This window comes from Asterias amurensis, chromosome 1 (genome assembly GCF_032118995.1).
Source record: "Asterias amurensis chromosome 1, ASM3211899v1".
NCBI lineage: Eukaryota > Metazoa > Echinodermata > Asteroidea > Forcipulatida > Asteriidae > Asterias > Asterias amurensis.
The window spans coordinates 37,714,679-37,740,342 of NC_092648.1; the positions used below are offsets into that span (position 1 = coordinate 37,714,679).

The following is a 25,664-nucleotide window of genomic DNA, read 5'->3' on the forward strand; positions in this document are numbered from 1 at the left end:
TAATGAAACAACAACGCCGCAGATTTGGACAAATATCGCCCCATTTAATTTAGCTGAACAGATACAAATCTATGGAAATATATAATCTTAAGTTTGTTAAATAAGAAAGTTCTGTGCGAGTAAAGCATTGATAAGTCAGCAACGTTGTGTGATGTATTGTACTGGACGGTAAATCCTTTATAAAAAGACGAGTCAAAACTAATCGATTTGGGGTGGGGGACTTACATAATCACCATTGCGTGGCTTTGGGATGCCTATTTTGATCGTTCGTGTGTTGCCTGAGCATGGTATACCACGTTGTACGCATTTAAAATTTTCGGGAAGGATAATTTCAAATATGGTCATTGTTTCGTTCAAATAAACGTGTTTATAATGGTTTATGCAACAAACAAATGAAATATGCACCATACGCGCTAGACTTGACTCAAGTCCCAATCCCGTGCCATCCCCAGGAAACTACTGTTTTGTGATTCTCTGCATTCCCAAAATTGTTTCATTATCGGGACCACACACTGTACTGTATGCTATACGGGTTGTTTCATAGTAAGTTGGCGTGATATATTGCTTTAGGGACCTCTCACACGAGAATGGGACTTGAATCAAGTCTATATACGCGCCGACCATACGTCCGAAAACAATAGTTTTCTGGCGACGGCTCTATCATGGGACTCATTGAGTCAAGTCCATGCAGGACTAAAGCGATAACTTGAATAAGAGTAACATCTGTTACCGTAATGTTTTCCTTTTGGTTGAGGGTTATGTGGGATGGTCCGTATAGCTACCCGGATTATTATGTTCCTTTATTCTTGATACTTTGCATGGTTGAACTAAGAGAGGTATCTTTTGTTGTTGTAACGGGGGAATTGATCATTTAAGTATTGTTTGTCTAAATGTATTGTTTAGGTCTTAACTTAAATGTATTGTTTATGACTTTGCTCTTTGGGTCAAGTTTTAACCCATTTTTCATTTGTTCATTTTTTTGTACACCCAAAATATTCAAACGTCATAATAATTAATATGTCACAAAAGGAACGAAAAACTTGGGTGGTTTAACAGAGAGATGATGTTCTTGAGAGTGGTGGCTTTATTTTGAAAAGGATGTAAGAACTTATTAAAAGGCGTTTTTGATATACGATTCCTTTCGATATACGATTCCTTTTATCTGATGAAACAGCATCTTGTCAAAATCTTTAGCAATTAATGTAAATCGTCATATTCAAATGCAAACGGGTAGTTTATTCGTTATTGCGTTATAAGACCTCTATTCAAAGTACTGAAAACAACACAAAGGTCTTAAAACATACATCTCTTCGTTGATGAGACGCACCAACATTCTAGGCCCGACTCATAAAACAATGTATTGAAGCTAATCTAAACAATGCAACCAACTTTTCTATTTAAAGGCAGAGGACACTATTGGTCATTACTCAATGTTTTCCCGTTATTTTCTCCCGACTCCGATGACCGATTGAGCCTAAATTTTCACAGGTTTGTTTTTTTAAATATTAGTTGTGATACACAACTGTGGGACTTGGACAATACTGTTTACCGAAAGTATATAACGGCTTTAACATTCTGTGCAAGATGGTTGCACATTCTGTGCAATATGATCAGGCCCAACACACAACTAAACTACTTAGAATAAAATATTGTTATAGTAGAATATAATTTTTGGGTAAGCTCATTTTGCTAAATTTCAAGTTCTTGTTTTGTTACTATAAGTAACTAGTCTAAATTACTGCATTTATACTATATTCCTTTGTAAACATTTAGAGAATCATACTCAATCGCATTTAATGACGTCACGTGAAGGTACCGAAGTATATTTCCAATCTATTTCGGTGCAGGTAATGTAAATTTAATGATATCTGGTTCCAATGTACTTGCCACATGCCAGTCCAGATCTTCCTCAGTAGATCTTTGCCAGAATTCGTCTTGAGTCATTGGGTGGGTAGGATCAAACCATACAGACTGACTATGCTCAGCCCATGATGCCTCATTACGATTGCCATTCTTCAGGCTGGTTTGAATACAATTCAACAGGTCGGATCTAGCATTGCTATCTGAGCCGTTGAGTTTGTGCATGTAGGCTGTCATATGGAGATAACGTGGCAATAAACCCGGGAATCGTGAGGTGTGTTTCTTCAGTTTCTTCAGCATCTGCACGTTCACAATGATTCCCAAATCAGAATTTAAGTATTGACTATTTCTATATAGAATTAATAATGATTCGTGCCCGACTCTACAGTGAGATATTCAACATCAAAAGAGAGTCTACTTTACCTTCTTTACGGGGGTCTTAACCCTCGCGGTGTCCCTCTTAGCTTTAAGGGCATGATAGTAAGCCAGAAGTCGGCATTCTAAGATCTTAAACTCTGCTCTGACGGTCGTCATATTTGGCAGACGACTTGATGGTGCAGCCTCTTCACATGTTGCTAGCCACTGCTTGGCGAGATCTACACGGTCTTTGCGCATGTACCTTATGATGAAAAAAACAAATTAGATGACTGGCTCATCCTGAAACTGGACAGAAAACTCAGTAAAGCGAATTATTTTTGTTTCTTGACACAGAATGCTCATCAATTCCTGGGATAATGAAGTGGAAATTGAAAACAAAAATCTTTTGATACCTTGTATCTTATTAGGTTTTTACAATTCACTACTTTCGACTGTTCTTTACCTAATTAATTTTGCTGCGTTGTTAACGCTCAAGATGCTATACCAGGTGCTTCAAGGTGCAATGTTTAGCAAGAGTGGTTTTGCTGCAATTTCGGATGCAGTCACATCAGTCAGGTTTGGAGTAATCTTATAATGGTCTCAGTAATATTTGTTAAGAAAGTGTGATTTGGCATCTTGAAGTTTGGGTCATATTTCAGGTTCTGGTTAACGCACTCATGTATTAATGTAAATAAAAACGGGCCGATTCTTGGTCGAGAGGGCATCACAAGGGGTTGGCGGATGATATACGCCTTTCTTAATATTTATTAATGAGGTACGTCACAATGCTAATCCAAAACGAGGCGATGGGCACGGCCACTGCAAGTGATGGGGGACGTGCGCCCATAGCCTCATTTTGGGTAAGAGTTTTGACGTCATGCATAAATTTTAAAGCCATTGGACCCTTTCGGTACAGAAAAAAAAATTCACAGATTTACAAATACTTTACAGGGTTTACAGAAGGTAATGTTGAAAGACTTCCCTTGATATATTGTTCCATGAAATGCTTTACTTTTTGAGAAAACGGTAAAACAACATAAATTCTCGTTAGCGAGAATTACGGATTTATTTTAAACACATGTCATGACACGGCGAAACGCGCGGAAACAAGAGTGGGTTTTCCCGTTATTTTCTCCCGACTCCGATGACCGATTGAGCCTAAATTTTCACAGGTTTGTTGTTTTATATATAAGTTGTGATACACGAAGTGTGGGACTTGGACAATACTGTTTACCGAAAGTGTATAATGGCTTTAAGAGAGAGGGGTACAACACCGGTAAAAAGTGTTGACACGCGCGCTTGCAATTGCACCTGGGGTCGATTTCACAAAGAGTTAGGACCAGTCCTAACTTAGGACTAGTCCTAGGAGATATACAAATTGCATGGATAGTTCTAAGTAAGGACGAGTAACTGGTCCTAACTCGTGATAAGACTAGTCCTAACTCTTTGTGAAATCCACCCCTGTGCTTATAAGACATTTTCTTCATTCCTATTGGAATGGTCAAGAACAACGGCTGAAACAGTTGTGCCACAAAGGCCGGTTCATACTCGCTGCGTATTCACTGCGTACGCAGCGCATGCACCCGCAGAGCGTAAAAAGAAGCGCAGTGCTCAATCGTTTTTCGCAAATGCGTACGAATTTTTTCAGAATGAAATTTAGGTCGTACACACTAATCGGATGCGTAGACGCAATGTCATTGAATGATGGGTAGAACCCATAGAGCTATATATATTGACTAGAGCGCTAACATCCCGTTATACACGCACTAAGGTTTTGAAGCCGTGTGGGCGTATCGCCATGTTTATGTACAAACCAACACAAAAGCTTGAAACTTTGTACGGCAATTGTACGGCAATTTGCACGATAGTGCGTTTGTTCTTTTTTTATGTGTCATCGAAGCAAAAAATGCAGCAAATGTGAACGCACAATCTGCTGATCAGCGTCACAAACTTCGAGCATCATGTGCGTCATTTTTTTTTAAGTACGTCAATCAAGTCGAAGTTACGGTTTTCGTAGCGGGGACGTACGCGATTGGGCAGTCGCGTACGTTAAGCGCACACGCCGAATATTAAAAAAATCGCTGCAATGTGTGTTCTATTAAAATTAAAATCGTTCCGAATTCACGCAACACATCAAACATTTCTGCGCCTAGGGTGGTTTCAAAACGCAGAGCAAGTTAGCGATCAACACATATAGCTCTATGGTAGAACCTGATACGAAAAGGAAAAAAATGTGCTTCTTTTTCAAAATTTGAGTAAAACAAGCTTGAAAGAGCACATAGATGTAAAAAGGACAGTGATATTATGGAAAGAACGTTCGAAAATTATCGTGGAGATTAGGACGGAATGCATTTTATTTAATAAAAAATCCTTGCAAACTTAATGCGTATTTGTTTTTATTTTGGTGACGTATGACCGTGAAATCCAATTTCCAATAGACCCTTCCCATGATTATGTCAATTGCACACAGCGAGTGCGCCCTCACATTTTGGTTGGCAAAATGAGGGAAAATCGCGTTGTTTTGTATATGGCTACTGCCTCGACTTCGTCTCGGTAAAATTATCAAGTCCAGGCCTCGGCGCCGGTTTAAACCACTAGTTGAAAACCTCTTCACCACACATTGATTCCCTTGTTCTAACTCCTCCAACAGGGAATACTTTAAGAGCCTTGAAATTCCCGTTTATTCCCGTTTATGTTTTTCTTAACTGTACAGCGCTTTGAAACAGTGTTAAAGCGCTTTATAAATGCATTTAAGTTAATTTAAGTTAAGTTAAGTTATTTAATTGACTTATTATTAAGAATGATTCTCATTGTCACTATACTTTGGCTAAAGGTTATAAAAGGCTTAACTTACCACAGTGCCAAGCACGCTGTAAGATAGTATCGTGGTGTAGTATCAACAGAATATGAAGAGTCTGCAGTTACCATGGTAGCAAAATCTACGCAAGACTGGTGACTTTCAAGAGCAAAACCTGATGACAAAGTAGATTGAACGGGTATAGTTTCAATTTAGACTGACTCTAGTAGTCCTAAACACGACGTGACTCTTTATAAAACACTTGTCAATAAGACACTATAGGCCTACATAAATATAAGAACTGATATCTCACTGATTCTAAAGAAGAATGTTTCCTTAGTCTCTCAATAATTTGATGAACATATCTCTCTTTGATGCTTAAGATGCTTATGTTGGCAGCTGTGGCAGTCCTTAGATGGGTCTAATAATTCCAAGGGAGCTTTGCATACAAAGACCTACCTTGGAGGTAGAAATAGATGGGTACGGTTTTGAAACTTCATATTCGAATCGTTACTTTTGTTAAAATATTAGCTTCCTGCTTATAAACAAAACAAAAACGTTAAACGCGACAGTTCAATTCAATCAAAGTCATTAACCCTGTCATATTTGCTGTATTAAAATGTCATATTTTCTAGATTGCTAAAGGACAATGGTTGGTCTAAAGTTGTTGATGTTGAAATACCTGCTTCTAATATGAGATCCAAACATCCATAGTAATACGCTGCCCGTGCCTGTGCATCTTCTTCCTCCATGGCTGCGTATGAAAGCTTCCCCAACATCTCTACACACTGCGCTATCCTATGGCGACAATCAAATCAATCGTTGAAACTCATTATCAAAATTAAATCAACGTTGGTTTATTTGCTGAGTAAACTTTACTGAAGACACAAAAAGACGGAAAAGCTAAAGACCAAATTTCCTTGTTCTAACCGTGTGAACTCCATGGGTACAAAGCAAGATGTATTACTGCACTGGTCATATAATAACATGATTAATTATTTACATTTCTTCACGACATCAGTATTGTATTACCCCCCCCCCCTTTGATAAACTTGGTATCGTCTTAAAAGCCTCCTTTAACAATAATAATAGTAATGATAATACCAATACCAAAGTCTTATGTTTTAAAACATGTATCTACCAACAGGTTACGCTTAGTGTATGCATTTTTTATACAGAAAGAGAGGTTATTGAAAGTTATAGGAATTCTGAGATCCGATTATTTAGCACCTTAAGGGTTTACAAGGTGTACGGTGCATTTATCAGCCACATCAGCCAAGAGCAACGGGGCGAACCCCTTCTCTTTTCGACAAGTGCATTGGGTTCTTCTTTTACATACGTTGCAAAACACATGGGACCAACGGCTTTACGTCCCATCCAAAGGATGAAGCGATGGAAGGACGAAGCCATGGGACGAAGCCACGGACGAAGCCATGGACGAAGCCATGGACGAAGCCAAGTGTCTTGCTTAAGGACACAAGTGTCACGGCTGGGGATTCGAACCCACACACTGCTGATTAGAAACACCAGAGTTTGAATTTGGTGCTGTTACTACAAGTTACTGTAGGGAACATGTCAAAGATGGTTAGCACATGAAATAGCTTATCGATTGGTTTCTTGACTCTTTAAACTATCGGTAAACGTTAGAGTGTTGTTTACCTTCCATCTAGCAGCAATGCATGTGCGAGCAGTGGTAGTGTCTGCATTTGAAGATCAATATCGTGAATCTTCTCCGTTATCTTCAGTGCACTATATCCTATACAGAAATTATATTAAACTTTATGACCGTTTTGAGATTTCAGTTTATCTGGAAATAAAATAAAAGCGACGTTTAAATTGGTTGTTATTAATTTGCTGAAAATGTCAGAGCACATGAACTTTGCATACGACTTTTTGATTAAACAAAACTGAACTACTTGCTTTATGTTAAAACAACATAGTGGAGTCAAATGTTTTGTTTTCTTGTTTAAACCCATTTATGCGTAGTGAGTATAATAACCAACCCGTGTCTAAAGCGCCTTGTATCCGACCATTACCAAGACGAACTCTCATACTTTCTTTGTAAAGTTGACCTATGGTAATGAGGTCATCAGGACCAACGCCAACTGGTGAATCGATGCATCTGAAACAGTCAAAGTAATTAGATTAGACAGCCACCCTTAAATTGTAAAGGGTTACTCAGAAATTGTCCTCTTTTGCATATTTCTGTCTACGTCTTTGTTCAATATGTCCGACCTCCAGATGCCGTCTGTTCCTGTTCCTTGGTCTTCGATCTGTTTGTCTGTACATTGGAGAAGCTATCATGTCTATATAAATGCCGTAAATAAGTCAACATAAAAGTAACTGGCCGCCATTATGAAACATGAGCAGCCCGTGTACACGCTGCACAGTGCCATTGTTTGTCAAAGATGGCGGTCAATGACGTCATGTGCAAACCCATCTGTAAACTTGTACCTTTTCATCGCAACTTGTTCGTAGTGATCGCCCGTACTTATCCACTTTCTCATCTGACAAGAAGCAATGATGTTATTGTAGGCGCTTATTAGCTAGGAATAAAACAAACTTGGATTAGTTTCTAAAAACTGCCACGGTAGAAATAAAGTTATCAAGGTTAACGAATATCAAAGTTGATCAAGAGACAACTTTTATTAATTATTGCAACACACAATTAAAAAAAAACACTTGTTTTATTATTTAATCAAAACTGTTTGAAAAATAATTTTGGTCCAACATGTACAGTGACCTACAAACACCAATGATAGCAGGTACTAGTATCTACCTCGTGCAAATCTTCATCGGCCTTCTCTGCTAGATTAACCTGCTGTGTGGCAGCTAGAAGACACCGTAGACTGTCTGGTTGACGATTGTAAGAATGCCACATGTTAGATAGGCACCGTGCTTGCTCAATATACTGGATGCGCTTACTGATGGAGGAATGAACAATTGACGAGTAATGCTGTGATCCACTGACTAAATTATCTTCTACTAGACCTACTTATTTTATTGTATTTATTTTATTTCAAATCTATAGATTTACAAGTTGGACAGACCATGGACAGACAGGGGCTGTCAAGGTTATGTGTTTAAACCAGACCCCTATAATATAAACGATAAAAATATAATTCTTAGGCTGTTTTGGGGAAAAACTTGATGTTTTATAAATAAATAAGGAATACCTTGTTAACAGCTACAAATTCTATTATAATTAAGTCAAATTTTTATCACTTACGAGGCATTTCCGATGGCCCGCTCCGGAAACCAAACGTGAAAGAGTTGACGTACGCCCTCTATCAACAATTTAAAGTGAGCTCCTGCTCTGGAAGACGGCTGCCTGTTGCCAAGGAGTTTAAGGGCCTGGTTGAAGTGGGGCATGGACTCGTCTAAGCGGCCCATTTTAAACAAAGCCTGTTAGTCAAATAAGAGTTCCGCATTATAGGCATAACAATTTATAACATTTATATACAAATTTCAACTGGAAACAACTAAAATCGTACGGCCTTAAACAACAATGATGTCACTGTTTTGTCACTTGGGCGAAAATGAAATATACCAAAATGAACTTGTGAAACTTGAGCCCTGATATATTTAATCATTGTAATCTTACGACATCATGTATACAGAGTGGTTGACTACAGTGGGTTATTAACGAGTTGCAATAATTAAATAGTCGTAGCAAACTTACTTGACCCATTGTACTTTGTATTTTGGCGCGCTCTTGCCTGTCAATTGTCACAGCTGTTGCTGGATCGTCTGCCAAAGGATTGTGACCACTATCGACATCCTTAATCATGCTGGTAGCTTCATGTAGGTAGGAAAGAGCCTGAAGTTAAACCAATATCACACTTAATGATGAATGAGCATACATCGTTATTATGCATATAAGTTTTATGACTATAAACTCAAGTCACATACACAATAAGATATCCCATACTCTTTGTCTGTTTTAAGAAAACAAAAACTCCTCCGAGGTTAACAACAAGCTGCAGTCCTCTTTCATGCAGTTCTAATCATATTAATTTGTTGCGCAGAGATTTTTTTGGCCCGCTTTACAGAATGATGTAGGCCTTCTAATAATTAGAAGCAAGAATTTGTGATTAAACGATGCTTGATTATTAAACGCGTAGTAGAATGATAAACAAAATGCAACCTGCAAATGGTTGCCAGTGGTTACTGCAGCACTACCAGCCTCAGATAGGAAATGAACAGTTTTGACTGTATAGCAGGCTGCTCTCCAATGACGCACTAGCTGAGGGTACACCGTGTTTAGAACATCAGCACACCGGCATTCTCGAAGATCCATCCGCTCCAAATCCAGAGTACTTGGGCTTGCAGATCGGTTGGCAATCGGCGACTCATAGATTTCACCAAAGCTATATATAATCAGGACAACAAGTACATGTCGCTGATATTGAACGCTCAATGTAATATTGCCATCATCATATTTTTTTTAATACAAATTTTAGGAATTTTCTTCTAAATAATTATTAATAATGAAAATACAATTAATTTGTAGAGTCCCATCTTGCTACGACCAAACATATTTGGAGGTGCTGGACAAATATAACAGGGCGGCAGTTCGACATACGACTCTTTTACATTTATATATATATATATAAATATATTTTTTTTTAATGGGTTGGATTGCTTTTGCATGTTGGGGGTTATTTTGCATTTTGACTCATTCTGCATTCTTTTACTTTTTAACATTTTTCTATTGTTGTCCAATGTCTTTATAGACTTACTGTAAATTATAGGTTTTCTCAGTAAATTTCGGAAAATGAGCAGCCAATCTAACTACCAGCCTATTCTATTTCGCACGAAATCGAATGCTACTGAAAAGGGTCATTCGATTGATTTCTTTATACGGCAAGTCAACTCTACTTTTACGTCATTGGATTTAACAAAATAACCATTCAGTTTAACAATTCATCGAAGCTGCGTTCAAGTTCGCAGGAGTTTATTTTGAGGCGTGTGTTTAGTCATTCAATTTCATTTTTGGGCAGTCAATTCTGGAATTTGTGCAATCTTAAAAACGCTTGGTTAACTTGTTGTTTCCTTAAGAATGTTAAAGGCATGCGGTTAATTTGTTGGCACTCTCGAACATAATATGCCTTGTCTCAGAAAGAAACACAAGTTAAGCTTGAATACATGAACAAGTTTAAGTTTGTTGAGAGTTGTTGTGTTCACTGTACCTGATAACGCTAAGGTTGTTGTCTAGTGATCCTTTACGTATAGTAAGCGTAGCTCTCCGGGATTGATGGTACTTAATCGGAGCGATAGACGGGTTGTCCTCTTCATCACTACCTTCGTCATCATTCAGCACAACATGTGACTCGTTCTCACCGTGTGGTGCAACAAATGCTACACTACGACGCCTGATGCTTTTCTTAATGGTGTTCATCATGTTGTCTGTGTGGTCCTGAACGTAGTTTTCGGTTTCTATATTACGAGTAAAAAAGACATTCAATCAAGAACTCAGAATGCCTCAAAATCAAGCAAGAATTAATGGAACAAAATGTATTATGAATACGAGTTGATTGTTGATCCAAATTGGACGAGGAACTGTCTTTATCGTTTTAGTTTCAATTTATTTTGCTGCGGAATACAGTAGATGTTCCACAACGTTTCGGCAGTATTCTGTTTGTTTACCTCCTCTGTTTTTATCGAAGGTGACTTGCCGGGCACTTCTTCCTGAAACAAATTAAGAACATGTTTTCGTTAATAAATAGTAATAAAAGGTCTCAAAAATAATCATTCAACTTAACAATTCATCAAAGCTGCATTCGAATTCGCAGACGCTTTTTGAGGCGTGTGTGTAACGATACACTAAATTGAACATAGTGCTAAAGGAATTTTACTCGACTTAAAACAAAATTGAATGGCCGAATTCTGAATTTGAAACGCATTAACAACTTGAGAGGCAAAGCAGCTTTAATGCGAACGCATAAAATGAAATTGGCTGCTCATTTGCCGAATTCGATCGAGAAACCTACAATATAGGTTTTCTATAGGTTTTCTCAGTCAATTTCGGCAAATGAGCAATTCTCGGTCAATTTCGGCAAATGAGCAGCCAATCTAACCACAAAACTATTCTATTTCGCGCGAAATCGAATGCTACTAAAAAGGGTCATTCGATTTCGTTTAATGATTAGTCAAATCTAATGTTATGTCATTTAACAAAATAATCATTCAATTTAACATAAAAAACAAACAATGAGGTCAAACAACAACACAACAATGACATACACCGATACGAATCAATCAACAAATTGCTACAGAGCAACTTGAAGCTCGAACCTACCATTATGCGAATGGTTTTCCCCGGTTGTGATATCTTTAACCTTGTCCGGCTTCAAGCTTTGTTTACTACGTGTAGTCTCCTCTCGAGTCTTCTTTGTTGTGATTTTAGTCTCCTCAAGATATTGATGACTACCGGGTAGGAAATCACCTCCACCGCAGGGCGTGCACTTATGGGCTTGGGACTCCAGATATTCTGCCGCCTGTCGGTGAAGTTTACGTCGCTGCTCAGAGAGAAACAACCCATACGCTGTCTCCTGCATGAAAGCACTGGTAAATCTCAAATGGCTGCAGTCTGTCATGAACATATAACTCGACCCAGTCGGAACCTCCACATCAGACTCCTGAATCGCAGTTTTTGGACAGTGGCAGATAATACCAGCCGTAAGTCGGTTACCATGACCCAGAGTGCCGAAATGGCTTGAGACAGAGCTTGCTATACGTTGGTTGACACCATAGCTCAACCCATGGATTGTCAGGTGGTATGTAGCACACTCAAAAACTCCACCTTTCATCAAGATATGGAGGAGGCGACGAATCTTCCAGCTAGTGGTGTTGGGAACAATGATCTCCAACATATGGCGGGTGAATGTTAGCCCAAGAACGGCAGCACACTTTACCAACATTTGCTCTGATGGTTTCATGTGATCGATACGGGCCAGCATCATGCCTGATGAAGAACCAAACACATTCAGTAAATATCAACTACAAAAGTGTGTCAATTATTAGTGGACAAAGAAAGAAAGAAAGAAAGAAAGAAAGAAAGAAAGACCAATATTAACGAGCATTCTATTATTGTCACCTGTCATTGAATCCGGTATCTGTAAATCTGCTAGTTTGATTCCAGATGCTACAACACACACCATGTTAGGCTCTTCATCTTCATCTATATCATCATCTTGTAAACCTTCTTCTTGCATCTCACGTAGCTGGTCTAGCATGTGGGTTGCCAATTGAGGTACCTGAAACATTGGTGACTGTTAAAGACAAACAGGAAAACATTTAGCATGTTTACTCTCTCTCTCTCTCTAAAATAACAGTACAATGTCCAAATTAACGTTTATAGTTCAGTGAAGCTGCTATATCGAGCTGCAAATCGCCCCATAGATAAACAATGACTAATTAATAGAAACAACAAATCATTGATCAACTGATGTTAGGGGTGGGGATATTACAAAGTCGTATGCGTTTGACCACTGTCTATACTTGGTTCGATATGGGAGTGAAAAAGGATGACTGAGGGCCGACAGGGAAGATATACAAATAGGCATGGATGTATGGTGACTCGTTGGTATCTTACACAGACAGAAACACGAGTTATGATAATAAAAAAATAATAGATTGGCACTTTTGGAATAAACTATTCTCAAACCTGTTTATGCTTTTGCTGTTTTAGCTCATTCTCCTTGAGTATTAATTTGTCCTTTTGTGAGTTATATTATTTTGATATATAAATCTACAGTGGCAACATGTAGTACAAGTTTCAAGCTGACACTTCATTACAACAACGAGTTACGGGCATTAAACACAAAATTGCCTTAGAGATTTTCAGAAACAATCATGAGTTTTATTCTTAGTGCGACTGTGCAATTATTTGATGTGCGTGTCTGCTGCAATTTTGCATGGTTGTATTGGTTAAAGTTATTAGTCAGTTTTAAAACATCAACATTAATTTGACGTTGGCTCTTTAAAATCAAGAGAGCATTGTTTAGTTTGGCTTTTATCCCCGAAAACTTCTACATTTCCTTATAAACATGGTTGGGAACATTGATCTCCATTATACTGTATAATGTATAATGGAGATCAATGGTTGGGAACCACAAAACATGACTGTCACTATGGGATTTTAGATTTTGGATTTTGGATTTAAAAAACAACTCAATACTTGAATGATGAAGCTTCACGCTCAAACTTGAACATTCCACTGAATGCGGACGGTTGGACGCACCCACGACGGAGGGACGGACGGAAATTGGCAGTTTACTTTCAAATCACTCTGTTTCGCTCACAGCTGGCCAATTAATGATACGTTTCGGAATCTATTGCCTACAACTAACAGTTCATGTCAAACGGTATACCCACCCCGCTATCTACGCTAGATCGTCGGCTGCGACCAGCTCCAGTAGTGCCACCATTGGCACTACTTTCTTTAGACTTCTGTAAGACAGTAACACTCGGTGTAATGTGACTAGCTTCGTCATCAGCTACGGCTGCTTGTTTGCTACCCTCAGGAACGATCATGAGTTGATTAACTGCCATGAGCTCCTGAACGAGCTGCTCACACCAAGATGCAATGCCGTGGCTCTTCTTCTGGAGTATTCTGTGTGATGAAACGACAATTCAAAGAATAGGTTCATATTTTCTTTTCATAACGGAAACTCCGCAAGAGTCCATGATTTGAACATTTCCACACTGTTTTTGCAAAATGTTTTGATGACTCACCCAACAAGATCTTGGGGCACTCTGACTACATCAAGAAGCTGGCACGCCAATGATGCCATCTCACTAGAGCGTAGACTGCCGAGTTTAATATGCAAGGTGTTTTGATGGGATAGAACACGATGGGCAGCTATGCATGGTGGTTTGTCGGGTTTAAAGGGTCTCATAGTCAGAACACAAACAGCTGAGGAATCAGCAGCAAAATCAATCAAGAAGCCCCAAGAGTCTGGATCGATAAAGTGGGCGTCGTCCACGGCAAAAATTACACATTGGTGGAGAGTGAACTAGGATCGAGGAGAACAATAAAAATCAACCGATTTGCAAAAAAAAGAAAACCAAAACACATGGTTTTTATAAGGGAGATCTCTTTTTAACCGAGCCCTCGGACTTCATTTTGATCAGTCTCCTAATCAAAAACATACTCAATGTAATTAAAAACATACTCAATGTACTCAAAGTTTGACTAAACAATAAATGCGATTCAAAATAAATGAAAGACATTTGAGTGACAGTAAGATTTGTATCTTTAGTATTCTACTGAGGACTAAGTGACAGTAAGATTTGTATCTTTAGTATTCTACTGAGGACTGAGTGACAGTAAGATTTGCATCTTTAGTATTCTACTGAGGACTGAGTGACAGTAAGATTTGTATCTTTAGTATTCTACTGAGGACTGAGTGACAGTAAGATTTGTATCTTTAGTATTCTACTGAGGACTGAGTGACAGTAAGATTTGTATCTTTAGTATTCTACTGAGGACTGAGTGACAGTAAGATTTGTATCTTTAGTATTCTACTGAGGACTGAGACCTTTACTATTATTCTTATTCAATACTGACTGACCTGGTGGACGATCTTGGCAATAAGATTATGAAGCTCACGTATCCGCTGCTCACTCGTCATGTTCAGAAATCTTGGGTTTGTTGGTAACTAAGGTAAACAATCAATAAAGAACAACAGCTGAAAGTGGCAACAAGTTCAGGGATGGAGTATTGAACATTAGAAAACAATGCTAATGAAAACAAGAACTAATGCATTATAATGATATGACTTAACACGCTGATAGGAAAACATCTGGTCAGTCATGGTATGCAAGAACTTTTATCAATCGTACTTTAAGAACAAACAAGTCGTTCAGAAGGCAGAGATCTTCCCGTAGAGCCTCGTTCTGAATGTGCTCCAACAGCGCATGCTCCCGTTCCACGTGACTTGCGCAATCTTCCATTTGTAGAAGTACGGTTACTAGACGCTTAACAGTATAGTACGGTACATTAGCATCAGTCATCGTCAAAGCGCTGGATATCACCCTAGAATCACACATACAAGTAGGATGAAAGAAATTAATATGAACATAAACATTTTTGTATTTTTGGTTTGCGGTAACACCATGTGTGTATCTACTTGCCAGGTAGAGTTTGTTCTTAGAGAACTGTCTTGCTATATTCTACTGCCGCGGAGTAGATAATCGGAGGTTCGGGAGACTTCTCAGTTCTGAAAAGAACTGTCCTGCTTCTTAACTGTTACCAGGGCGGATGGTATAGAAAATAGACTGGACTAGCTACTACTTTAGCTTATATGATCGTAATTAACTGTACTGCCGCGGAGTCAGTTCTGAATTGGTCTCAACGTTTCGACTAGCTTGCTCTAGTCATCGACTAGTCTCCTGACGATGACTAGAGCAAGCTAGTCTCCCGAACCTCCGATTATCTACTCCGCGGCAGTAGAATAAAGCAAGACAGTTCTCTAAGAACAAACTCTACCTGGCAAGTAGATACACACATGGTGTTACCGCAAACCAAACATACATTGATACCTCACCATGCAATGCCTCAAATCCTATATAAACATAAACATTTGTTTCTTAAAGTTCTATTACCATCAGGTTACGAATACCATTTTCGTTTTCCCTCTCGAAAATGTTTTTTGATTTGCAAGTTGTAACTGGTGAACTAAGTGTTCAGATCATGTAAACAGCCACCATCATAGGTAGACATGTTTTGTTACGTGAACAACATATTAAAAAAAACACTGAGTAGCAGTTTATATCTCTCTGTTATTTATACATCACTATAACAATCGCTGTGTCAATGATGAATAAGAAGTGCTCGAGTTTGTCGAATACAAGATCTGCAAAGGTCTTTGTAACAAAAAATGTAGCCATGGTTGTGGCTGTGCACTTAGTGTATTATATCAATACTAGTATGACCAAGTGAGTTTGTGGATTCGACTGAGTTAGAGTATTGTCAAAACTTACAGGTTATCTTCAATGGCAGCCTTCTTGATGACAGCGTCTAGCATTCTAGTTTTACCGATTCCTGCTTGGCCATCAAACACTATAACACGGCGATGTTCACCTCGTTCCTTATGTTCTCGAATCATACCTAACTCATTTAAGAATGTACCCATCTCCTTATCACGCCCTGGAAACGATATCGTAACATTAAGAGATGATTCAGTAAAAACGAAACTTTATTTAAAAACATTCTTTGGATTATCTTGTTGTTGGTGTGTTTTCATTCACACCACAGTCACTCCAAGAGCTTTTTAATTGTTTCAAAGAAAAAGTAAGACCTTTTCAAAAAAGGGAAAGGAGTTTGAGTTTGAAAAATAAAGTGTAAAACAAGCAGAGTTTCTTACCAAGAAGTGGATAATAAGCAGAGTTTCTTAGGGAGAAGTGGATAATAAGCAGAGTTTCATAGGGAGAAGTGGATAATAAGCAGAGTTTCTTACCAAGAAGTGGATAACAAGCAGAGTTTCTTACCAAGAAGTGGATAATAAGCAGAGTTTCTTACAAAGAAGTGGATAACAAGCAGAGTTTCTTACAAAGAAGTGGATAACAAGCAGAGTTTCTTACCAAGAAGTGGATAACAAGCAGAGTTTCTTACCAAGAAGTGGATAATAAGCAGAGTTTCTTACAAAGAAGTGGATAACAAGCAGAGTTTCTTACCAAGAAGTGGATAATAAGCAGAGTTTCTTACCAAGAAGTGGATAATAAGCAGAGTTTCTTAGGGAGAAGTGGATAATAAGCAGAGTTTCTTACCAAGAAGTGGATAATCGAACTCCGGGACCGTATTTCCTGTCACTGTCTCTGATCTGCGTCAAAAACGGGAAACATTTGGGGTTGATAACAAGTGTAAGAACTATTCTCCTTTCTGAATATAAGTGTCTAAATAAATAAAGACCAACTTTGATTGTAACTCTTACTCTTCTCCTTGGACAAATTCCTGGATGACCCCAGCATTCCGGACACCTTTCATCTCTTTATGAGGAAGTTCACGGAAGAAGTGTCTTGGTAGTTTGGAATGATGAAACGTCTCAGGATCACAAGATACTCTACCAGAATAATGCATCATGAGTCTGGCAGCCATGTTCACTTTCCTCCCAATCACTGATCAAATACAAAGGATTCAAGTTAAAAGAACGAAACAAGGAAAAGAAAAGCGAACAACAAATTCCACAAAAACACATTAGCCGGGACGAAAGTAATAATCTTCAAAAGTTAACACAAAATTACAACAAAACTTCCAGAGAGTGACTGACGATAGTTCGTTTATGGTAAAATCGCATAATGGAAAAACTTCACATTAGTCGATGAGTGCTAAGCAATGCTAATCAATGGGAGGGGAACAAACCACGCCCTAATTTTACAGCCTCTTTATGCTCTTATATGATTGTTTGTTTGTTTGTTTGTTTGTTTGTTTGTTTGTTTGTTTGTTTGTTTGTTTGAAAAGGTCATTCACGCATTTGTTACTTCTCGTCTTGACAACGGCAACCAGATTTCCCGACTTCAACGGCTCCAAAATACTGCTGCCCGCATTGTGACACTGTCTAGAAAATCCTGTTCTATCACCCCATTCTGAAACAACTACACTGGCTCCCTATCTCTCAACGTATCATCTTCAAGCTGATGCTCATTGTCCACAAAGCTCTAAATGGCAAGGCTCCCCAGTATATTTCTGAACTGCTTCAAGTTTACACTCCATCAAGGAATCTTCGATCAAGTTCCATGCTTCTCCTCATTGAACCCAAGTCTCGACACTCATGGGGTGACTATGGTGGCCCCGAAGGGACATCGCATAACGCAAACGTGTGCGCACACGTATGCAATGTCGTGAAACAAATCGCGAATATGTGCGCACACGTATGCAATGTCGTGAAACAATTCGCGAATATGTGCGCACACGTATGCAATGTCGTGAAACAATTCGCGAATATGTGCGCACACGTATGCACTGTCGTGAAACAAATCGCGAATATGTGCGCACACGTATGCAATCTCGTGAACCAAATCGTGAATATGTGCGCACACGTATGCAATTTCGTGAACCAAATCGTGAATATGTGCGCACACGAGTGCGATTTGTTTTGCAATGTCGTGAATTTTATTGCATACCATGTTGCATACCATTAGGATGATGTCATAGTTGTGGATAATTTGTTACCGATCTAGGGAGTACTGTGGCGCTACAGCAGGCTCCCTCTGTAAAGCATGTGTATACCCAGGAACTTGGCACCAGGCCAAGGACGACCACATGCCTCGCTTGCCTCACAACAAAGACTACTGCTGCAATGACTACCGCTTATCTCACTGTTGGAAAGAAACCCCCCAGATCATTAGACATTTTATTCAAAGGTATGCAACATGGTATGCAATAACATTCACGACATCGCAAATAATATTCGCAGACGTGTGCGCACATATTCGCGAATTGTTTCGCGACATTGCATACGTGTGCGCACATATTCGCGAATTGTTTCACGACATTGCATACGTGTGTGCACATATTTGCGAATTGTTTCACGACATTGCATACGTATGCGCACACGTTTGCGATATGCGATGTCCCTTCAGGGCCACCATAGGTGACAGGTCTTTTTCTTCAGCCGCGCCACGCATCTGGAACTCTCTACCACTTAATCTTCGATCTTGTGTTTGTACCGCTTAATTCAAGTCTTTTGGTTTTACTGCGCCTTGAACACCCAGCAGGGTGGATATGTGCGCATTACAAGTCTTATTATTATTATTATTATTATTTGTTTGTTTGTTTGTTTGTTTGTTTGTTTGTTTGTTTGTTTGTTTGTTTGTTTGTTTGTTTGTTTGTTTGTTTGTTTGTTTGTTTGTTTGTTTGTTTGTTTGTTTGTTTGTTTGTTTGTTTGTTTGTTTGTTTGTTTGTTTGTTTGTTTGTTTGTTTGTTTGTCTGTTTGTTTGTTTGTTTGTTTGTTTGTTTTTTTTTTTGGGGGGGGGGATAGATCGTGTTGTATGCATAAACCTACCAGTGTATTCATGTCGATGTATATGTCCAATAACCCCACAGAAAGTAGATCCAGTTGTCACACCGATAGAAGCTTGCCTGTTGAAATATTCACCCAGTATTATAAAACACAATGTGAATTAATGTTTAAAAAAAGTGGAGTGTTTTATCAGGGTTTGTTAGCATAGGACTGTAATGAAGGTGACTAGACTATACACATCGTGTAATGTAGTGTTTGATTTGGCCAAACTTCGTCTATCAGTTTTGCAGATGTAGCGTAGATAGAGAAGTTGTTCATTGTAGCTTGTTGAGTTTGGTCAATGAAATGTCAAACATAAACATACAGAATAGTAATCTGTTTACACAGACAGCTTCAACAGACAAGTAACAACGTTTTTTGCTGATGATTTTTTTTTTTTAAATTGGTTATCACCCGGTCCGGCATTTGTATACTTACGTGACATTTGGGGTAACTTTTAGGTGTTCCAGTAGTCGATATGAGCATTGTAGTGCGCGTGCGCAGTCGTCCTCGTGTTTATAACCAGGAAGACCAAATATAGCAAGAAATGTGCATCCCTATTCAAAAATAAATGACAAATCCAATAACTATTGGTGGAGTTACCAAGTTTGTGAAAATTTGTTGGCGTTTATGGTTCTCGATCTGGGGATTAGAAGAAGGTACCAAGTCACTGTTAGTTTCGATGTTTATTTTAGACTACCTAGTTATTTACATACCTTGTCAAACATGAACACTTTGTTTAGACAACCTGATAAAACAAAGAAAGAGAATGCTCATTATTTAATAATTGAGTTTTGAAATAAAACAAAACATTAATTGTTTCACTTATTGTACAGTATTTAACAATGATCGCTATAAGAATGCAAGAAGTCTAGTAGACATTTACCTTGAAATTCCTTCATGTCGTCGTATACTACGTTGAAAGCAGTATGTAGATTGCGCTTCTCACTCTCGTGGTCTGAAGATGACACTACGAGATTAATGAAGACTATACTTACTTGTCTCATCTCAGAGAGATACTCTAAAGGAAGATCATCATCGATCTACAAGAAAACAAGATTCACTCATCTATCAATATGACACGAGATTCCGTCCCTTGATATTCTGTCCCCCAAAATGGAGAACTGTGGAAAGAATCTCCGCGGACAGATTTCCCTACGACACCGGTACTATATTATAAACTGTGCATTTTGTTTTGAAAATAACTACAGAATTTTGCACAAAATCAAATTTAAACGACATTATATGGCATATTTAACTCACAATCAAAATATTCAATGGATTAAAGTTGACAACGTACAGCTGATGCAACAGTGGCTGTCCATCAACCAGGGTTGGGTGGTTCATATTTGCGTTCGCTAAATTTGTACTTTGGCGGCGTGCCTCACCCTAATTTCTGAATATCTCAAGCTTTAAATTTGATTTTTCTGTTTAAGAACCATGCAGTTTTATCTACCTTTTGCAGCACCGGTTTAATGATGTATAATCTTAATCTTGCTTTCTCATCGTCGGTACTGGACCGAAAAGCCCAACTTCGTTCTGTGTAGTAAAACGTAGAGCTTTAATCGTCAGATATTCATAGTAAATTTATGTATTCGAAATCATATGCAGAGGAAAGTTTTCAAAAATGCAAACGTTGAAAGAGATGTAAACGAAAAATGACTTTACCTCTTCCCACTGCGTCAGCATGGTGCTCATCAGTAGATGCTGGAGCGGAACATGACAGTCGAATGACAGTCACACTTTGTCCAGCTATAATGAAAAGAAAGTCACTTGTTACAATATTGATTATATTTAGTATGCCACTTTGTCTTTCTTATTCATATAGTATGTCAAAGTCTTATTGTTAGAAGAGGCAGATTGTTCTGTGTTTGTGTCTATACTCTATGGTCGTCCTCAGAGTTTTAAGTTATCAGCGTTGGTATTAATTTAAAATGATTTTAAATATGTTCCTCTTGAAAATCAGAGTAACGTGCCCCCCCCCCTGAAAATAAATAAATAAATTAAAAAACAAAAAACATAAAAAGAGAAAAAGTAGAAGAAACAAAAATCACTTCAAAACGGCCGAGTGTTGTGTTGGGTAGATCAGATAAACAAGATAATACTGTTCCCAACTATTAACCGTTATCTTACCTGTGAGGTTGCCACCACTGTCTTTCTGGTTTCCTGGTCAGATAAACAAGATAATACTGTTCCCGACTATTAACCTATATCTTACCTGTGAGGTTGCCACCACTGTCTTTCTGGTTTCTACTGTACTGGTTACCATAGCTTGGGTCAACATTAGCACCTACCGTCTCAATGGGTTGGGCGACAATTGAAAGCACCTTCACAGCAAAATAACGAATACTTCAATACAATGTACATTTAAGAAAATTCTAGACTCAAGCTTGTAAACGAGATTGAACCAAATTAAGAACAAGGTTGATAGATCTGAGCCCCAAAAGTCCGATTCGTAATCCTCAACAATGACCACAGAGGACATTTAAGAACATCTGTGGGTTTAACCATTTCTTGGAATCAAGTAGCAAAGTTTAAATGATGAGTATATAATTTATAAGAAACGTACTGATACATGTCTTCGATCCTCCAGCATGCGGTACTCAAAGAGCTGATGTTCAGGGGTGTAAGCCCAGGTCTTGGGGGATAGGACGAGGGATCCAGAAGTAGCAAACTTCTCAGCTTTATTGGCATCATCGACAGCCTGCCCACTGAGAACGTAGTGCCGAGACTCCTCATTGCCCACAGTGGTTACACGAACAGGTCCAATGGAAACACCTAATAAGCAAAACGATGTTCAGTTCACTCACCAACCAAAGTGATATGATCGGTCCACCAAGCAAAGTAACCAGGCATATACCTACAACTGAATTCCTCTATAATACAGCATTCAGAGGATTCAATGTGGGGTGGGGGGGGGGGGGGGCACGGTACACTGCCGAGCGCCGAATGTTGGGCACCAACTGAGAACCATGCATCATGCACAAGGGTGGTCAAGCCTTTTCTTACCCACTCGTAGCCGGCCAATGAGCATTCAAGAAAAGAAAGAAACACGTTGGGGGGGGGGGGGGTTATATATGGAATGATAATAACTAGGGGTCGTAAAAATATAAAACTGCATAGAAAAATCAATCCAAAAGGGCATTGAATTGTGTCTAATAAGACTTGTTGTCCGCCGCCATGTTAATATTGGTAACTACCTAATTTGACGCGTAGCTTGACACCCACTTCAGTTTCTCTGTTGTCACATCTTTCCTGAATACGGAGACCACACTTGATAACTCTCATTAGTGTGTAATCCAGGCTATCCCGCTGCAACTTCCAAAGTGCAAGAAATGCGTCACCTGTATAAAAACATAAACGGAAGGCTCTAAATACAGCTCCTCATCTGTATCTATACGACCTAAACATTGTTACTGTACCTTCTATTAAACAATAATGCAGTTATCATAGACCTCTCCATTGGAATGAATTACCTGTTAGTTTAACGAATAGTCAGAATCTATTCAGTTTTCAACGTAATCTGAAGTCATACTTCTTCAAAATTGACTTTCTGTTTTTCGCCCTCTTATTTTGATGTCATTGTCATTCTTACTTGAGTGTAGGACGTAACCACTGGAATGCTGTGTGTCTTTGTTGTCCCAGTCTTCGCTGGTCATGTGCTTTGTGCTTTGTCTGCTCTGTCTGTATTAACTCTATTGTGTTTGTGTTGTTTGTATTTTTGGTATTGGCACTCCCTTACACAAGTTGGGCTTACATGGCTGTGCCCCCAATTTCCTTAAAGGGAAGGTACACTGTTGGTAATTGTCAAAGACCAGTGTTCTCACTTAATGTATCTCAACATATGCATAAAATAACAAACATGTGAAAATTTGAACTCAATTGGTCATCGGAGTTGGGAGAAAATGATGAAAGAAAAAACACCCTTGTTGGACGAATTTGTGTGCTTTCAGATAGGAATAAAATACTTCTATCTAGAAGTCTTTTATTATTTTAGTGAGAAATCACCTCTTTCTCAAAAATTACGTTACTTCAGAGGGAGTCGTTTCCCACAATGTTTTATACTATCAACAGCTCTCCAATGCTAGGTACCAAGTCAGTTTTTAAGTTAATATTTGTTTTGAGTAATTACCAAACGTGTACCTTCCCTTTAAATGTTTGTATCACGTTGCTAACATTGTATTTATATTGATTGAGGAATTGGAAATAAATGTTGTATTGAAATGAACTGCCCTTGACGTTACACAACGTCGTCACTGTGGCGCAATGGATCCGCGCGTTGGACTTCTTATTCAAAGGTTCTGGGTTCGAATCTCGGCGGAGATGTATTTTTTTGTCTGCAAACATAATATAGTTCGGGATTACCTTCAAATAGTTACACCATTAACTTGTGTTCATTTGAAACGCTTCAAAAAAGGAATAATTAATGTTGACACTTAAAAAACTGTATCATGGTTGAAATGTATCATGTTTGATTATCTGTTCCACAGCTTACTAATCCAAAGAATGATGCAAGAATTTGCAAGTGGTTTATTTGGGACTACAGCCCCAGGACCATGTGCCCTTGGCTTAGCTTTTATTTGTTGCCTGGGTGGTGTATCAAGTGTGTGTGGTATTTGTTGATTTGCCTGAATAATTGGTATCCGGTAGGCCTAGTTGATCCCTTCAAAAACCTCAAGAAATGTGACAGTTGTGACTAAAATGAAGTAAAAGTCTTCATACAAACACTCCCTCAGTTCAAGACGCACGCACAATTAGGCCCACTGTGTACGGTAACATTTTGTTTGTCCATGGAGGTAGAAATAGCTATAGTTTGTCATTGTGAAAATGAACATCCGAAAACAATAATAACTGAGCACTTTGAGAAAGATAATAATGTTTTTGTTCTGAACCAATTTGCGACGAGTACTGTATTATGGCCTCAAAGATAACTCATCCAGAATGTTTCTCCCAACCTGCAAATTTCAGAATATCTCCTTCAGATCCTATGATGTTCTCCACGATTTCTCCAATGTAACTATTGAGGGCAGCAGATAGTTTTTCTGCACCACTGCTGCTGTTGCGAGAGCTCATGCTGTATCTTTCAGTCAGCGCAGTGAATCCTGGATTAAAGACATGTTGCAACATCAAATATTACAAATATTTTGAAGATAAACAAGATACTTCAATATCGCAAAGCTAACACAGGCCTACATTGTCATTTTCAGTAATGTATGTACGATACGCCAAAATCGTCAAATGAATTCAATCTCATAAAAGAAAACTATCAAGAACTATAGTACTTTGTTCTAAAGGAACTGGAAACTAGTGGTACTTGCTCAAAATAATTGTTAGCATAAAAACTTACTTGTTATTTTGTACATAACATGTTGAGATACATATACACCAAGTGAGGAGACTGATCTTTGACAAATTACCATGGGTGTCCAGTGTTTTTGAAAGGCAGTGGACACTGTTGGTAATTACTCGTAATATAAAACATTGTGAGAAATGGCTCCCTCTAAAGTAACGTAGTTTTGGAGAAAGAAGTAATTTTGAGGTCTCGAAATCAAGCATCTGAAAGCACATAACTTCGTGTGACAAGGGTGTTTTTTCTTTCATTATTATCTCGCAACTTTGACGACCGATTGAGCTCAAATTTTCACAGGTTTGTTATTTTATGCAAATGTTGAGATACACCAATTAAGAAGACTGGTCGTTGAAAATTACCAATAGTGTCCAGAGTCTTTTAAAAACAGAATTTGATATTCAATGAACAAATAAAGCAAATGTGGAAGAAGCTTAATGAATGGCTATCTGATTCTGACTAACCTGAAATGTCTGCAAACATGAGCACACCGTCAAACTTTTGGCTTCGAGGAAGGGATTTGAGCTGGTTAGCCCCCATAACCAGATCAGGGACGTGCGTAGCTAGCTGATTGGCTGGAAAATCAACAAGGGGTTGGAGTTTTAAGACTTAATTAATAATAATAATAATAATAGGAAATTTTAAATACGCTCTACTAAATTAGAAAACTAATACGCTTACAACAATTATTGAGAGCAGGAAAATAAATAAAACACATGAATAAAATACTACATAATTAGATCCTATACATCTATGAAAGATAGTGACAAAAATACATGTAATATTGGTTGGAGTAGAGAAACAATAACAACATCTCGATTTTGATTTCATTCATACATACCCACAGGCCTAAAAATCCATAGGCTACTGTAGCCATAGTCTTAATAAACCGTTGAATCGAACGACTTAAAAACTCATAATAATGTCAAAATGTTGGATAAAATATTCGATTTACCTGTCATCTTTAGCAGTATGGACAATACTTCTCTTTAAATGCAGTGTTGTTGAGTGGAATTACAACGTTTTCAAAATAAAAATAAAAACTCGTTTGTGTGTCGTGCATGACAACAACAACGTATCTAACTTGTAACAAAAGTATGTTCCGCGCGCGTGTGTAGAAATTGTGCACAACAAAGTGCGGGCCGCGCGTACATACGCGGGTTCTGGCATGGGGGCCGCCATTGCCTATCTCCCGTGTACATTTTCTGTGCGTTGCCGTCAGCACGTGACATTTTAGCGCGTCGTCAAAGGCCTGTCTCCCGTGTTGTCCGCACTATTCTAGCCACAGACGCGGAAC

At 38.5% G+C, this 25,664-nt stretch overlaps 1 protein-coding gene across 2 annotated transcripts; it reads right to left on the minus strand.

The window, feature by feature from the left end:
• Nucleotides 1-25,451, minus strand: LOC139939127 (adenylate cyclase type 10-like). Of its 2 annotated transcripts, XM_071934877.1 has the most exons (34): nt 25,323-25,451; nt 24,832-24,942; nt 23,976-24,122; nt 22,221-22,364; nt 21,590-21,798; nt 21,239-21,347; nt 20,689-20,772; nt 20,477-20,559; nt 19,907-20,063; nt 19,737-19,768; nt 19,459-19,577; nt 19,024-19,100; nt 16,954-17,137; nt 16,790-16,842; nt 16,004-16,169; nt 14,864-15,056; nt 14,593-14,679; nt 13,754-14,034; nt 13,394-13,631; nt 12,114-12,288; nt 11,316-11,981; nt 10,664-10,705; nt 10,207-10,453; nt 9,162-9,384; nt 8,697-8,834; nt 8,244-8,419; nt 7,794-7,938; nt 7,469-7,560; nt 7,018-7,136; nt 6,674-6,770; nt 5,697-5,812; nt 5,072-5,189; nt 2,284-2,479; nt 1-2,160 (listed from the first exon to the last, which is right to left on the minus strand). In XM_071934877.1, the coding sequence occupies exons 1-34, from the start codon at nt 25,327-25,329 to the stop codon at nt 1,834-1,836; spliced, it is 5,358 nt and encodes a 1,785-aa protein (XP_071790978.1). In that variant the 5' UTR covers nt 25,330-25,451; the 3' UTR covers nt 1-1,833. The 2 variants fall into 2 exon arrangements, with proteins under 2 accessions (XP_071790978.1, XP_071790986.1); XM_071934885.1 differs by lacking the exon at nt 10,664-10,705.
• Between the last annotated feature and the right edge of the window lie 213 nt (nt 25,452-25,664).